This window comes from Felis catus, chromosome A2 (assembly GCF_018350175.1).
Source record: "Felis catus isolate Fca126 chromosome A2, F.catus_Fca126_mat1.0, whole genome shotgun sequence".
Lineage (NCBI taxonomy): Eukaryota > Metazoa > Chordata > Mammalia > Carnivora > Felidae > Felis > Felis catus.
The window spans coordinates 12,344,944-12,358,877 of NC_058369.1; the positions used below are offsets into that span (position 1 = coordinate 12,344,944).

Genomic DNA, 13,934 nt, shown 5'->3' on the forward strand with positions numbered 1-13,934 from the left:
AAACTCCTCTCAGGCCCGCTGGGGGTCGTGATCTGGGTGGCGCTGACAGCACAACTGAGATCTACAAGGTGATGAGCGCCCGCGGAAGGGGGTCCAGTGACGGGCAAAGATGCCAACACCTGCTCGTGGGCAGCCCTGCCCGGCACCTTCTCTCCAGCTGCTTCTCACTATCTGGGGTGTTGCAGCCAGGGGGGGAGGATCTGGGTTCAGGGGGACCAGTGCTGCACCCACACCAACACCCGTGGGCTCAAGGCAAAAACAGGGAACCATAAGGGAAATCACAACATTGTAGCAACGTTATGGGCTGAATTGTGCCTCCCCACCCGAGTACCCCAGGATATGACTATTATTTGGAGACGGTATTTAAAAAGGTAACTTTCAGTGAGGTCCCACAGGCAGGCCGACACGACCAGCGTCCTGATGAGGCGAGTGGGATACAGGTACACACAGAGGGAGGCCGATGTGAAGACGGGGAGAAGACCCCTACTCTCACAGCCCCCAGAGCGGGGGGTGGGGGGGCAAGACACCCTGTGCTTTGGTGCAGCCCTGGGGAAACCTGTACTGGCCATCAATGTGCTCAGTGGTCCCAACTGAGTTTAGGGTCGAGAATGAATTTTAAAACAAACATAGAAGCAGTGACAGAGTAGAAATCATTTTTTAAAAAGAGAAATTTAACTAAACTAGAGATTCTTTCCAAAAAAAAAAAAAAAAAAAAATTGGCAACGAACTAGAAAAGCTGGTGAAAACAGCCAGACAAGGAACCGGGAAGGGGCACCACGTGCCCACTGTGAGGCTTGGGAGCCACTTTGCTTCCACAAACCCCCACATCCTTCCTCACGTGCAGGACAGACAGACGCAGCACCCTCTTCCCAGGCTGTGTGGGAAACAGGAGCAGGACTTCCCACCCTGCCAGCCAGCCGGCTGTGTGCCACATGCCTCCACCAGGGCCGCCAGCCTCTGCGTCTCCCCACCTTCCCAAGGGCCCGGCCTGGGCTTCCACAACATCCCGTGACCCTCTGCTTGTCACCTTGACTCGGGGATGTGCCAGGTCCCACAGCAACGACCCCGAGCTGCGCCATGAGCCCGCTCAGAAGGGCGATCCGTGAGGCGCCTCCTCTGAGCAGGGGACAGGAATGAGGGGCAGGAGGGAGGGCGTGTACGGGGCCGAGGACAGTCCCCACGGAGGGCGCCTTCGCACTCACCGGCGGGGAAGTCCCCCTGGGGGTAGTCGAAGCGGTGGGGGTAGGGCGGCCGCTCGAAGGGGTGCCGCGGGGGAAAGTCGTCCTGCATGAAGCGAGGTGGGAAGCGGTTGAAGTTGTGGGGGTGCGGCGGCTGGTTGAACTGTGGGTGCTGCTGGTGGGGCGGGAAGGGTCCCCGGAAGTGGGGCGGCCGCTGCATGCGGAAGGGCGGCTCGCGCTGGCCTCCGCCCCACGGAGGCTGCTCGTGCTGGCTGTTCCAGGGGCCCTCGAACTGGCTGTTCCAGTTGGGGTCGGGCTGGCTGTTCCAGGGCGCGTCCCGCTGGCCGTTCCAGCCGGGGTCCCCACGCTGCTCGCCCCACATGCCCTCATGGCTGTTGTTCCAGGGTGGGCAGTGGGGCGGCCCGCCCTGGTGGTGCGGGTAGGGGGGCTGCTCGGGAGGCTGCAAGGCAAAGGGCGGACGTGAGCCCCCCACGAGGCCGGGCCGGCACCGGCCAACCGCTCTGCGGCACTGGTCTCCGCCCATGGAGGCGGCCCGGCCCCGACCTGGTGCCACCTCCTTCCCTCTGCCGCGCGGCGGACGCCGTGCTGCCTGGGCGCACCCTGGGCTCACACTCCCAATGCTGCCCCCGCGTCTCAGCGGAGGGGGCTCCCTGTACCCGCATCCGGGCCAGGCAGGCCCCGGGGCCGCACGACCACCAGACACAGAAGCCGGCGGATGCCCTCTTGTTCCCCCGCCCCTGGGTGCTTGCAGAGCAGCTGGGCCCAGGGACGCGTGGTGGCGGATGCCTGCTCTGGTGACACTCCCTTCCTTGTCACTTCCCCTCTGCCCTGCACGGTCCTCTGGGCCCCCTCCCGTACGAACTCAAATCCTGTCTCAGGGTCTGCTCCCGAGGGCCCGTTCCAGGAAGTGTCTTCCTGCAGGGGGAAGAGAACATGAGCTCTGGATCTCACCCAACTGCTGCTGTGAGGCTGAAAACGGGGCTTCTAACCCCAAACAGGGCCGGGGGGGGGGATGTGCCCAGGAGGACGACCAGAGGGCCCATCTCTAGGGTCACAGCTGGGAAGCTCCGCTGACCGCCAGCACAGAGCGGGCCGAGGCTGCACCACACGCTCAGGTCTTTCAAGAAGTCAGAAAGCCAGACTTTAAACGTGGGAATTACTTCAAAATGTGTAAGATACCACGTGGGCAAGCCAGGCCAAGCATGCCTCTGCCTCTGGGCAGACCCTCAGGGAGGTGGCCCTCGTCACGAGCCCATCCGCCAGTCCCCAGCGAGAAGGTGGAGCCTGGAGACACTGAGGGCTTCTGTTTTCCACACCTACAGAATGGGGACGAGAACTGTTCCCTCAGTAGAGGGCACCCATAAAACACCCGATGGCACATGGCTCACAGCTGGCACCCAGAGGTGCGAGCCATCTTTACGGAGACGCCCAATCTCTGGTGAAATTAAATCTCTTGTCCTGAAGCTGGGGTGGGGAATGGGGACGCAAAGCCACAGACACCCCCTCCCCCCCGCCCATCAGTCCCGAGCTGACTCCCTCCCACCCCCTCCACAGAGTCCCCTGCCAGGGCTGCATCCATCGGGGGCCGCGGGCTGTGCCTAAAAGTTCTGTCTAATCAGATCCAGTGACCAGAGAGCAGGTGGATCTTTCCAGTGTTTCCCAGTCATGCGAAGCTGGATGAGATGACCCCGGCCTAGAAATTCTGACCCCAAGGAACCAGAGGCAATGGGCAGCATCTCTGCCCCAGAAAGCACTGCCAGCCTTCCGTTTCTGACCTTCCTTTTCTATGCAAGCACCGTGTTCTTTGCAGGGTGACAAAATGTTGGCGCTGTGCTAGCTGAACCAGTTAAAGGGGCAGAAACCGTTCACCTGGCTGTACTCAAACCCTATGAAGCTTCCCAGCCCTCAGAGAACACGGGGTCCTGTGCTCCTAAGGCTGGAAGGAAGTAGCAGGGATGGGTGTGAAGAGCTGACTTGCCTTGTTCTGCCCCTGCCCCTCAGGAACGTGGGGCTGGTCTCTCTCCCCTACCCGCTCAGCCCCAGGGCCGCGCTGCAGAATCTCAGGTTTCCCCAGCAAGCCGGGAAAAGCCCATCGACCCACACAGGACAGCGCCCACCCACCCCCCCCCATCCCCCCTACCGCAAGTTTGGGAAAATACCTGCTGCTGGCCCCAAGGAGCCACGGGATGAGGCTGGTCAAACCACGGGGGCTTGTTAGGTGGGATCTGATCATGGGGTCCAGGGCCCCGGGGGCCGGCAGCGGCAGGATCCTGGACTCCCCCGGAGGCGTCGTACTCAGAGGAGCCAGGCATCTGGATGGGAGGCTTGCTGTCATCTAGAGCCAGGCAGGAAGGTGGTTAGCAAGGACAACAGTCAGCAGGAGGCGCCGCCCGAAAAGATGTTCAGCGACCACTGTGGGACCAACCCAGGCGGGGCCTTTACCTCTCAGTAAACCCCTGCTGTGTGACCCCACTGGAAAGCGATCGCCTACAGGACGGCAGTGAGAAGCGGGGGGACTGACCTCACACACAACATACCCCTTCCTCTGAAAGCCTCCCAACACCTTAACTTCTGCCCCATCTCTCGTTTGCTCAAAAACTCCCACTACTGATTTTTATTAAATGCCCTTCCTACATCTTGTTGAAAGATCGTTCTTTCCCGGCTCATCTGTTATCTCATGAGACTTTTTACGTGTCGAACCATCCTTCCGCATTCCTGGGGCAAACCCTATTTGACCGTGATGTGCCTTTAAATACTTTGCTGGATTTCAGGTGGTAAGTAGTTCTGCATTTGTATTCAGAAGTGACGTTGCAGGACCTTTATCGTTCTTTCTCTTTGTCCGTCTGACGTAAAAGTTATTCTGGTCTCAAAAAATGATCTGGGCAGCTTTCCTCTCTCTGCGTTCTCTGGGGTAGTTCGTACAGGAAAGGAATCCTCTGATTTGTAAGGGTTTGGTCATATTCACCTGTGAAATCTCCGGGCCTAGTGCTTGGAAACAGGTTAGAATCTGGCCCTGGGACTGGGCCCGGTTTGGGGCCCACGGAACCGGAGTCCTTCTCTGCGGGAGAAGGCTGCCTTCCTGAAGCTGCCTCCCAGGGTGGGTGCTGAGGGAGCCCCGTACCAGGCTGGGTGGTTGGCGGGATGGCAGGGGTGGGTGTGGGGGCCGGAGGCGGGGCAGGCGGCGGCGGGGTGGCCTTGACTTCAGCTTCCATCTGTGGCATTTGGATCTGCTGCTGCTGCTGCTGCTGCTGCTGTTGCTGCTGCTGCTGGGCCAGGCTGTTGACAAACTCCTCGTGCTGCGTCTTGAGGGTCTGGATCTGCTGCTGGAAAGCTAGCTGCACCGGCTGGACCACCGAGGAGTACTCGTTGATGAGTGTCGCCTGGCAGAGAGAGAGGAGAGCAGCCTCAGGGCTCGCTGCCTCGGCCCAAACCTTCTGGAGCAAACCCTGGAAAGCCCCTGGAATCTGGGACAGTGCCTTGGGCAGTGAGGCCCAGGAGCCCGGAGCAGGCAGGCAGGTGACTGTCACATAATAGTCTCGACAAGCACAGAGCCTTTGAATCTAGCCAAAAACCGGTGACGAGAATGTTCGTTGCAGTTAAGTAAATCCCTAGGAAAGGGAACAAGCCTCGACAGCCATGTCCCTGACTGTCACACAACTGTTAAAAACTCAACACTGAGGGGCCCCTGGGTGGCTCAGTCAGTTAAGCAGCCAACTCTTAATTTCAGCTTAGGTCATGGTCTTACAGTTTTGAGCCCTGTGTCGGGCTCTGCACTATGAGCCTGTGATTCTTGCTCTCCCTCTCTCTGCCCCTCTCCAGCTCGCACTCTGTCTTTCTCAAAATAAACTAAAAACAAAAAACAAAAAACAAAAAACAAAAAAACAAACAACAAAAAACCCACAAACACTGACAAAATTCTAGGTTATGGTCGTTACTCGCCACACAGCTCTGAGCAAGTCACAACCTCCCTGAACCTCAATTTCCTCATCTGTAAAATGTAACGGTAATGGGACCTACCTCCAAGGATTTGAGGGAGAACTCAGTGAAATAACACATGCAAAGAGACTAGGGCAGCACCACGAACATGAACTGTTGTCACCAACTCAGCAGAAAAAAAGCAGTTAACGTCACCGACCGGGTGTTTTATTTCACGACAACAAAAAACGGGAAAGTGTTTTTAAAAGTACACCACGCACTTGTTCCTCCTGCCTCTCTGAGCATGAAAGATTCTCCCCTGCGGGGAGGTGGCATTCAAGACCATCAAGAGGACACAGCCAACACAGCTTCTGACATTCCCACCAGATCTCTGCAGAAAAACGCTACCTTTCGGCCCGAGGAAAGGGGTAGGAGCTCTGCTTTTTCTTCTAGCAGCTGTGGATGCGGCAGTGATGCCGGTGCCACAGTAGAGGTGACCAAGGACACCCGGCTGGTCCTCCCCTCCCGGCCCCGCACCCCTGTCCTCAGAGAGGAGGCAGACATGCACGTACGGGGCACGACCACGACGGCTAAGACTGCCTTGAGGCTTTTTGACGCTTCCGTTGTGCGGAAGCCAGCCCGGAGGACCGGCGCCGACAGGCCAGAGACTGCCAACAGCAGGGCCTGAATGGGGCAGCCCGGCCGCCAGAGCACCAGGGAAAAGGCAGGTGGGCTCAGCGGGCAGGGGCTCCCTGGCTACCGTGGACAGGGCGGGAGCCCCCACAGGCTGCTGTTCAGAGCCCGTCCTCCCACTGCTCACCACCGCCCCGGACACACGTGCAGGAGCCCAGTTTGGAAAACGCCACCCAGCCTCTGAAATCCCCACCCCACCCCACCAGCCGTTCCTGGCTCAGGCGGGGGCTGCGGTCCCCTCGACGTGTGGCAACATGCTGGGGTCGCAGACGCCCCACCCTCCGGGCCCTGGGGGGGGATCCGCACCGGTCCCGGTGAGCGGCGCGGGTGGAAGTGGCGCCCACCTGGTACTGGCCGAGCCCCAGGGCTGGGCTCTGTAGCTGCTGGATGATGGAGTCGTCAAAGTAGCCGTTCTTCTCCCAGAGCTGCAGGAGCTGGACGTGGGGGGAGGAGGGAGAGGCCGCGTCAGAAGAAAATTCAGTACCACCACCCCCTCTCCCCCCGCCCCCCGGCCCTCTCCCCCTGCCTCTCCCGGCTGCCCCGCGTACCCGGGCGATCTTCTGCTGCTTGTCCTCCTCCACGGCCAAGAAGCTGGTGCAGTAGATGGGCACCACGACTTTCTGCAGGGCGGCCAGCAGCTCCCTGGCCTGCTTGCGCTGGCTGTGAGGGAGAGACCTTCCGCGCGTCAGGGCCCTGGGGCGGGACCCGGCCACGCGCCCGTTACCATTGCGGCTCCAGCCACAGCACCCTCTGCCTTCTCGGGACACGGGCCCCCAACCCGGCCGGGACGAGGGCTGGGCTCCCCACAAGACCTACGCTGGCATCTGGGCCCAAGTGACAGACGGACAGCAATGGGAGGAGGGAAAGGACAGCCTGGGGACCTTCAGAGCGAGGCCTGTCACCCTGGTCTCCTGATCAGTAAGACAACCCTTTCCCCCCGGTGATGGACACAAGGCCTGTAGGAACCCCAGCTGTCCGTGTGGCCTCCCTCAGCCCTGTCCCCCCCTATGCACAAGGAGACCTTGGCTCGAGCTCCACATCTCAGGAGGCAAGGGAGCGTGCTGGCCATGCCAGCCGGCCCGTCCTCACAACTTCCTAGGGGGCACTCTGTGTACACGGGTGTGGAGGCCCCTGTGGCTGTGCAGTTAGGTGGCAGAACCCGGTGGTACACGTTGCCTCCTGGAGGAGGATGCAGGGCAGAAGACGAGCAGCCCAAGGCCCTCCCAGCACCTAGCTCACCAGAGGGTGCTCCGAGAGAGCAGGGAGTGCAGCCCTGGGAAGAGGGACAGGGGAGGGGGAAAAGGGGAGGGCAGTCCTGGGAGGAGGACAGGGCACAGCACTAGGCTTCTGGACAGAGCAGAGCTCAGGAGGAGCATGGCTGGACAGCTACCAGAAACAGGGCCGTCTCTGCAGAGCTGCCCTGGTCGACACAGTGGCTGGTGAAAGCAGGAGAGCAGAGAAGGTTCTGAGCAGCTGCCTGTTTCCCCACGGCATAAAAATAATGGAGGGACGAAGCAGGGAGTGGCCAGGTGGTAACAGAGCCATCTGCCTGGCACAGGAAACAGGGAGCGGAGGGGCGGGGACCCAGACCGCACACTCGCGGCAGGAGATGGGACGAGATGGGGTGAGGGTCGGGAGGGAGGCGGGCAGCTTCTGCTGCTCTCACGGGAACCGTCCCCTTCAGCCAGGCCAAGCTCAAAGCCAAACTTGGCAGCCAGTCTTGACGGCTAAGCGCTAGCCTCACCAGTAATCTGTGCTTCTGCCGGTTTCCTCTCCAGGCCTGCTTTGGCTCAAGTGTCTGATTTTTTTTTAAGTTAACCTTTGTCGTAAGGTACCAAAGAGGCTGTGCAGAAGTAAACGCTGGCCTGGCCTCGGGAGGGCTGTGTGTGTGGTGGGGGTGGGTTTCAGGGCGGTGGGACAGAGGGTAGCAGAGAGGACCCATGGGAGGGACCTGAAGCAAAGCAGAGTCGGGCAGCAGGGTGACTGAGTGAGCAAGTGTGTGTGTGTGTTTGTCAACGAAGAGAAGTGGGCAGCTGACACAGACAGATGCCTAAAGACACCCAGAAGCTGCCCGAGGAAAGTAAGGAGTCAGGGGACGGTGGCCCGGGTGACGTGAAGGGTCTAGGGGAGGGGCCAAGATGTAGGGGATGGTGGGGTGTCCTCCCGACGGAGGGCTCATGGCTCAGACCAATCCTCCTCTGGGGTCTTTGGACACGCGACGCCCACAGTCCCGGGCCAGGCCAAGCTACTGAGTGCAGAACAGCAGCCCAGTAGAGGGCCAGAAGAGGGGGGACAGGCAAGGCGGAGCCTGGCGGGGCCCTCACCAGTGGTGCAGCACGTCGTTGATCAGGTAGATGAGGTGCAGCCGCAACTCGAAGTGTGCCCCGTCGGCTGTGATGCGGTTCCGGAGGTGGCCCGCCATCAGCTCGCAGTGAGGAGGGGACTTGGCGTTGCTAAACATCCAGTTCTTCCCGGCCTGCAACAGCCAGGCCGATGGTGAGCAGGGATGAGCTCCCCACCGGGCCACCACCCGTGCAGGCGCCCAGGAGGCCGAGGGCGGGCCCTGAGGGCGTGGCGTCCAAGCATTCCGCTGCACACCCAGGCTTCTGCCTGCCTCGTGGCTCCCTCTCCCCGGAAGCAGCACACCTGCCCGCAGGGCTCGAGAGCGGAGACAAGGGGCAGATGAGGTTCCCCCCAGAGCACTGCCACCCTACGCAGGCCGCAGAAGGCTCCCATCTCATCGGGAGCGCCAGATTCTGGGAGCACCCACCCAACCCCCCCTCCCGCACTCACCGAGATGGCATCTTTGGTACACGTGTCGATGATGGGTTGAAGCAGGTTGTCAAACTCATTCATGTCCAGCTGGGTCTCCTCCAGGAGCTTCTGCATCTGCTGCTCCACCGCGTGGGCCACGGCCGCTGTCACCTGCTCCTGGGAGGCCAAGCAGGAGGGAGGCTGAGTGAGGAGGGACCTCAGCCCAGGCTGAGTCGGGCCCATCCACGCCCTGCCCCCAGCATCAGGAGGTCCCGTCCCTCACACCCGAAGCCCGAGACACGCATCTGGGACAGTCATGGTCACAGCCATGACCAGGGCAGGCAGGGAGAAGATAGAACAAGACAAAACGTAGCAAGAGATGATATCTGCCCCCGAGGCGATGGATGGAAAAACGAACACCCAGAGGGGCAGCCAATCAATTCAACAAAAACAGAATGAAAACTGAGCGACCAGTGTGGACAAACAGTCCAAAGACAACACACAGTCACCGGTCAAGGGAAAAGAGAGCAACCACACTAGCAGTCGGGGAAACGGGAGTTAAAACGTGGCGCGGGGTCTCGCACGCTAGATTCGCAGACCGCGAAGTGGCTGAGGCCCAGTGCTGCTGTGGGCTGTGCAGTCAGCTCAGGGCTGGCCGAGCCGGGCCACCCAGTCCCGGACGAGCTCTGCATGGGAACCGAGGGGGAGCGTTCTGGAAGGTTTTGTTTTCGGCAAAATGACAGTAGTTTTACATCCTGAATCTGGTAATAAAAAAGGAGCTGGCGCTTCAGGTGTTTTATTTTTTATTCATCGTCTTTCTGGCAATTCGTCCTGCTGTACTTTGCCAAAAACTCAAACCGTGACAAATCAGGACCAAAGGGTCCTTCCCCGTGACAGCCTGGGGTGGCCTAGCTGGCAGGAGCTGGGGCCAATGGCACCAGAGGCCACCCGGCCTTCGAGCGCGTGGCCCCACTTGTGGACGTCCACCCCATCACGAAGGGTGTCCGCGCGTCAAAGAGCTTGTGGAATGACTTCATGAAGAACTGTGTCCCGCGTCAGGGGCCCCGCCAAACACATCCCAAGGGGTGGCAGCCCTGTCTTCAGTGCTGGCACATGGTGGCGGATTCTTCTGATAACCGTTCTTAGTCCCAACACACAGATGCAAACGCTGAGGCCCAGGCTGAGCTCCGGCTACCCGCTTCAGGACCAAGAGGGGAAGCAGGGAGGGCCCCAGGCCTCCTCGGGACCCCCCCTCCTCCCAGGGCCAGCAGGGGAGGGAGGGAGAGGGCAGAGGAGGAGCAGGCCCCGTACCTGTCTGAGAGCTAACAGGTGCTGCTCCTGCTGCTGCAGGTTCCACTGGCTCTGCTGGATAAGCTCGTCCATGGATGGGGCTCCCTGGGCCGGCGGGATGGGCGCAGCCGGGGCCAGCGGGGGCTGAGGCAGGGGCGGCAAGGCCGCGGCCGGCTCCAGCTCCGGGGCCTGCTGCTTGCAGATGACTGGTGACAGAGGAGGAAAGGTGGCCCCCATGAGGAGGTGGCCAGGGTCCAAGCGTCCCCGCGGCTGCCCATTGGGCAGCTCCAAGGCGCAGAGACTTCCCCTCCCTATTCGAGCCGTCCACAAGAGGACCCCCATGCTGCACGGCAGCCCCTCACTCTGAGCCCGGCTCCTCCCGCTCTGCCCTCAACTCGAAGGGCCCTAGTCCTGCCCTCGACCCTAAGGGCCCTCTTCTGTGTGACGTCACCTTGCCCTTCCCTAGCCTGCCATCCGGCCTTGCCCACTGGCCTTCCAGCTGAGAACTGAGCCCATCACCCCCCACCCTCTCCACCCCTCACCCAGGCCCCAGCCCAAGTTGAACCCAGATCATAAACAGCCCCACCCCAAGGGGGTCTCTCGTTCCCCAGCCTCCTCAGCAGTTTCTGTCTTTAAAAACTTTGTCTCAGGCCTCCTCTCAACAACTTTACAGCTGAGGCTCATCTTTAATTCTGCGCCTCCCGTTTATCTCGTTCCATGGCGGTCTGGCTCTGCACCCCCCTCCCGCCAACCCCTGTGGACATCCTTCTTCAGGCCGGCGGCCCGGTCTCAGGTCCCAGTCTCACTTGGCCTGTGTGGCCGCCCCCAGGCCCCGCCGTCTTTCTCTGCCCGACCCTGGGATGCTGGGATGCCTAGTTCCACCCTCTTCTCTGCGAGAGCCCACAGGGGAGCGTGACGTGGTAACTTGAGGCTGCAGTTACGTTTGCAAGCCACGGCTCCTACCTCTGTTGTCACCATCCTGTATTGCTTGCACTGTGGATCCGATTACAGACCCAGCAGCCCACGGGCTTTCCACAGGCACCTCAAACAGGCACACGTGTCCTCTCGCCGCGTGCTCCACCTCTCCAGGGCCCTTCCCAGGCTCCGCGGCTGGCACAGTTAGGCCCACGCCCGAAGCCCATGAGGTCTTGGCACTCCCCACTCCCTTGCACCCTACACTGACAGGTCACCCCGGGTAGTCAAGTCGGAACCTCCTACATCACACTCCGATCTGTGTCCCTGCCGTCACTGCTGTGACTCTGCGGTCACCTGCATCGCCCTTGGAACTGGTCTCCCGAGTCCAGTCCTGCCCTCTACACCTCTTCGCAATACCACAGCCAGAGTGCTGCTGGTGAAAGTGTGGTCCGAGGGTCAGCCCTTGGCGAAACCCGGACCGAACATACAAATGGCCAACGATCACTCTGGCATCTTCATAGCGGCTTGATGGTTCGCAGTTCACTTTGTTGTATTTTGCAAAAGTACACTTTCCACAACAGGTTGGGTTTTAAAAAAATGAAAAATAAAATCTAATTCTTCACCAGAGTTTGTGAAGCGCCATTCTAGAACAGTCTTGGGGCTCACTCTTCTCAAACTACCAGGGTGAAGGGCCAGCTACACAGTGGCTAAGCCTGCTCCAGAACACAGTACTGAAATCCTCCAAGATCTCCCCAAAAGCTTCCAGAATTCCTAAGTCCCTGGCAAGCCAGCCCTCCGTCATCTGTACCCTGGCCTCTGTCCACTCCAACAATCCTTCCTTCTCTGCGTTTTAGCCACCCTGAGCTGTTGCTCCCTCCACTCCCAACCCTCCCTAAGGCTCTTTCCTTTGCCTAAACACTGCTCTCCTCTGTTTCCATCTGACTAACTCTGACATCCTCTTTAATCTCAGCAGAGATGTCGTTACCAGCAGAAGACATTTCCTGAGCCAACCTCCCCTGTTAGAAGCACCCCATCCTTCCCCCCCATTATAATGCCAAGTCCCAAGCAGCCCCCAATTTCTGACAGTCCAGGGAGGGAGTGGGCTCCCTTGCAGGGAAAACAGCACCTCACCTCATGGTCACTTGGGCCAAAGCACTGTCCTCTGCCTGGTTATGACACCCTTATAAATATCCAACTGGGGCCCTAGTTCATGGATTCTACCCCTTAACCCTACTTGCCCCCATGCCCACTCCCTCTGACCCAACCTGCTGACCTAATTCAGACCTTACCATCAAATGCCCTGTTCCGTCACGTGCAGACCTCACTGGTCCCAGCCTCCATTCGTGCTCCCTCCACCCTGTCCTCCACACTGGCCCCACAAACCTGACCCACCTCTCCCTTCTTTCAAACACTCTCGTGGCTTTCCACTGCCTGTAGCAGCTGGGTGATGTGCTGGGGCTGATGAATGGTTGCTCCAAAACACTTAAGTACATACAACAATTTGCCTACAATTGCAGGCAAACCCCCACCTACACCTCAAACCTAACTCCTAACTGGCACCAAATGAACTACTGGAATGAGGGAGAAAATCCAAACTTTCCCCTGGTATTTATCACTCCAGCTCAAACCCTTCCCTCCTCTACACACGTTCTAGGCTCTAGCCATGGTGGGCTTCTCACAGTACTCTTATGGCTCCCTAAACACACCGTGTTTATTCAAGCCAACGCACATTTGCTGTTTCTTACCACCTTTTTATTGAACACCTACTACCTACCACGTATTATATAACACAACGACCCAAACAAGGTCTGGTTGGCTTCAGGAAACCTATAGTCTTAGGAAATATACACCTTTCGATGCCTACCACTTGGCAACCCCCTACTTATTCATTTAATGTCATCTACAAGCTTGAAATGTGATACTAAACAAGACAGATGTGGGCTCTTACCACGTGGTGACTATTATTCAAGGGCCATTCTAAACCCATCTTAAACTCTTTGAGGGCAGGGCTGGAAGCCTGATACACAACTCAGTGAACATAAATAAATGGCAAATATCTGCCAAGAACTAAAACCCAAAGAACAAGTCTTTTAGATCTGGACTGCAAACACCTGAAATGCACAAAAATCTTGCTAGACCCAAGAGTCCCGCAAAGGGTTCTGGACACCTGCCACTAGGGTCCCAGTCCAGCCTCTATCACTTCCGCTCTGGAAAACACTGAAGCGGCCACTCTACTTCTGCTGACCTAAGTCATCACATCTGCAAAACAATACAGAAATCCCTGATCCGGAGCCCAGGAAGAGGATCAATAACCTCGTTCTCCATTACACTCGGACCCAGCAGCCGCTCGGGGCACGGCCCTGGGATCGTGAAGGCCGAGCTGCCCCATTTTTGGAGACTGAGCATGCGGCCGAAAGAAGGCGGTTTGTGGCAGAGCACGAACTGGAGTCGGAGAAAGGAATCGCTTGGAAGGGGTGGCCTGAGAGCTGGAGAGAACTCACGCTGCTGCTGCTCCAGCGCCAACTTGCACTTGTAGTAACTGTAGAACTCGCCTCCGAACAGAAAAGAGAATTTCGGGTTGTCCTTCTGCTTTTCCATCGTCATCTTCTCAAACTCGGGCCCGTTGCGAGCCACGAACTGGGCCAGCTTGTCGATGACATTTCGAAGCTCCTGGTCTGGAGGACGGAGAAAAGGCCACGCGGGGCGTCAGGGAGGACCGCCCAAATCCGGGAGCCCTGGCGTCCCAGCCCCCGTCCGCCGGGCCGGGGTCCCTGGGGCTGCGCCCCGGAGAGGCCGCCCTTGTACGGGTCCCGATAGAGGCCACACGCGCGCCGGGGATGCGGGGACCCGCGGGAGAGGCCGCAGGCGAACCCGGGAGGCCGAGCCCCGCCCCCTCCTAGGCCCGGAAACCCCGGAAGGCGGGGCGGGCCAAGAAGGGATTCCGGGGAGAGAGAAACGGTCCCCGAGCCGAGGCTGGGCCTCACCGTCGGGCGGCAGGGGCATCTCCATGGCTCCGGCCGCAAGGAACGTCCTCCGGCGCCTCACGATCGCCCACCAGCCCCGTCTGCGGAAGCCGGCCGGAAGTGGCGCGAGGGAGCCGTTTACGGCTGGTCTCGCGGGCGGCTTCCGCCCTCCACTTACGGCCGTCGCCGGGAAACCGCGGAAGGG

The 13,934-nt window shown here is 59.5% G+C and overlaps 1 protein-coding gene across 2 annotated transcripts in view; it reads right to left on the reverse strand.

Annotated features, from left to right (window-relative positions):
* CHERP (calcium homeostasis endoplasmic reticulum protein) overlaps positions 1 to 13,911 on the reverse strand; it is an 18,965-nt gene extending 5,054 nt beyond the window's left edge. The window contains exons 1-10 of one of the 2 annotated variants that reach the window (XM_011290402.4): positions 13,751 to 13,911; positions 13,268 to 13,441; positions 9,873 to 10,057; positions 8,601 to 8,738; positions 8,132 to 8,283; positions 6,356 to 6,467; positions 6,152 to 6,241; positions 4,321 to 4,579; positions 3,359 to 3,534; positions 1,203 to 1,638 (exon numbers count right to left, since the gene is read on the reverse strand). In XM_011290402.4, the coding sequence (XP_011288704.1) occupies positions 1,203 to 1,638; positions 3,359 to 3,534; positions 4,321 to 4,579; positions 6,152 to 6,241; positions 6,356 to 6,467; positions 8,132 to 8,283; positions 8,601 to 8,738; positions 9,873 to 10,057; positions 13,268 to 13,441; positions 13,751 to 13,775 (1,747 nt within the window). In that variant the 5' untranslated portion in view covers positions 13,776 to 13,911. Of the gene's footprint in view, positions 1 to 1,202; positions 1,639 to 3,358; positions 3,535 to 4,320; positions 4,580 to 6,151; positions 6,242 to 6,355; positions 6,501 to 8,131; positions 8,284 to 8,600; positions 8,739 to 9,872; positions 10,058 to 13,267; positions 13,442 to 13,750 lie in introns of both variants that reach the window. The other variant, XM_011290401.4, reaches the window with a different exon arrangement.
* Positions 13,912 to 13,934: the final 23 nt, after the last annotated feature.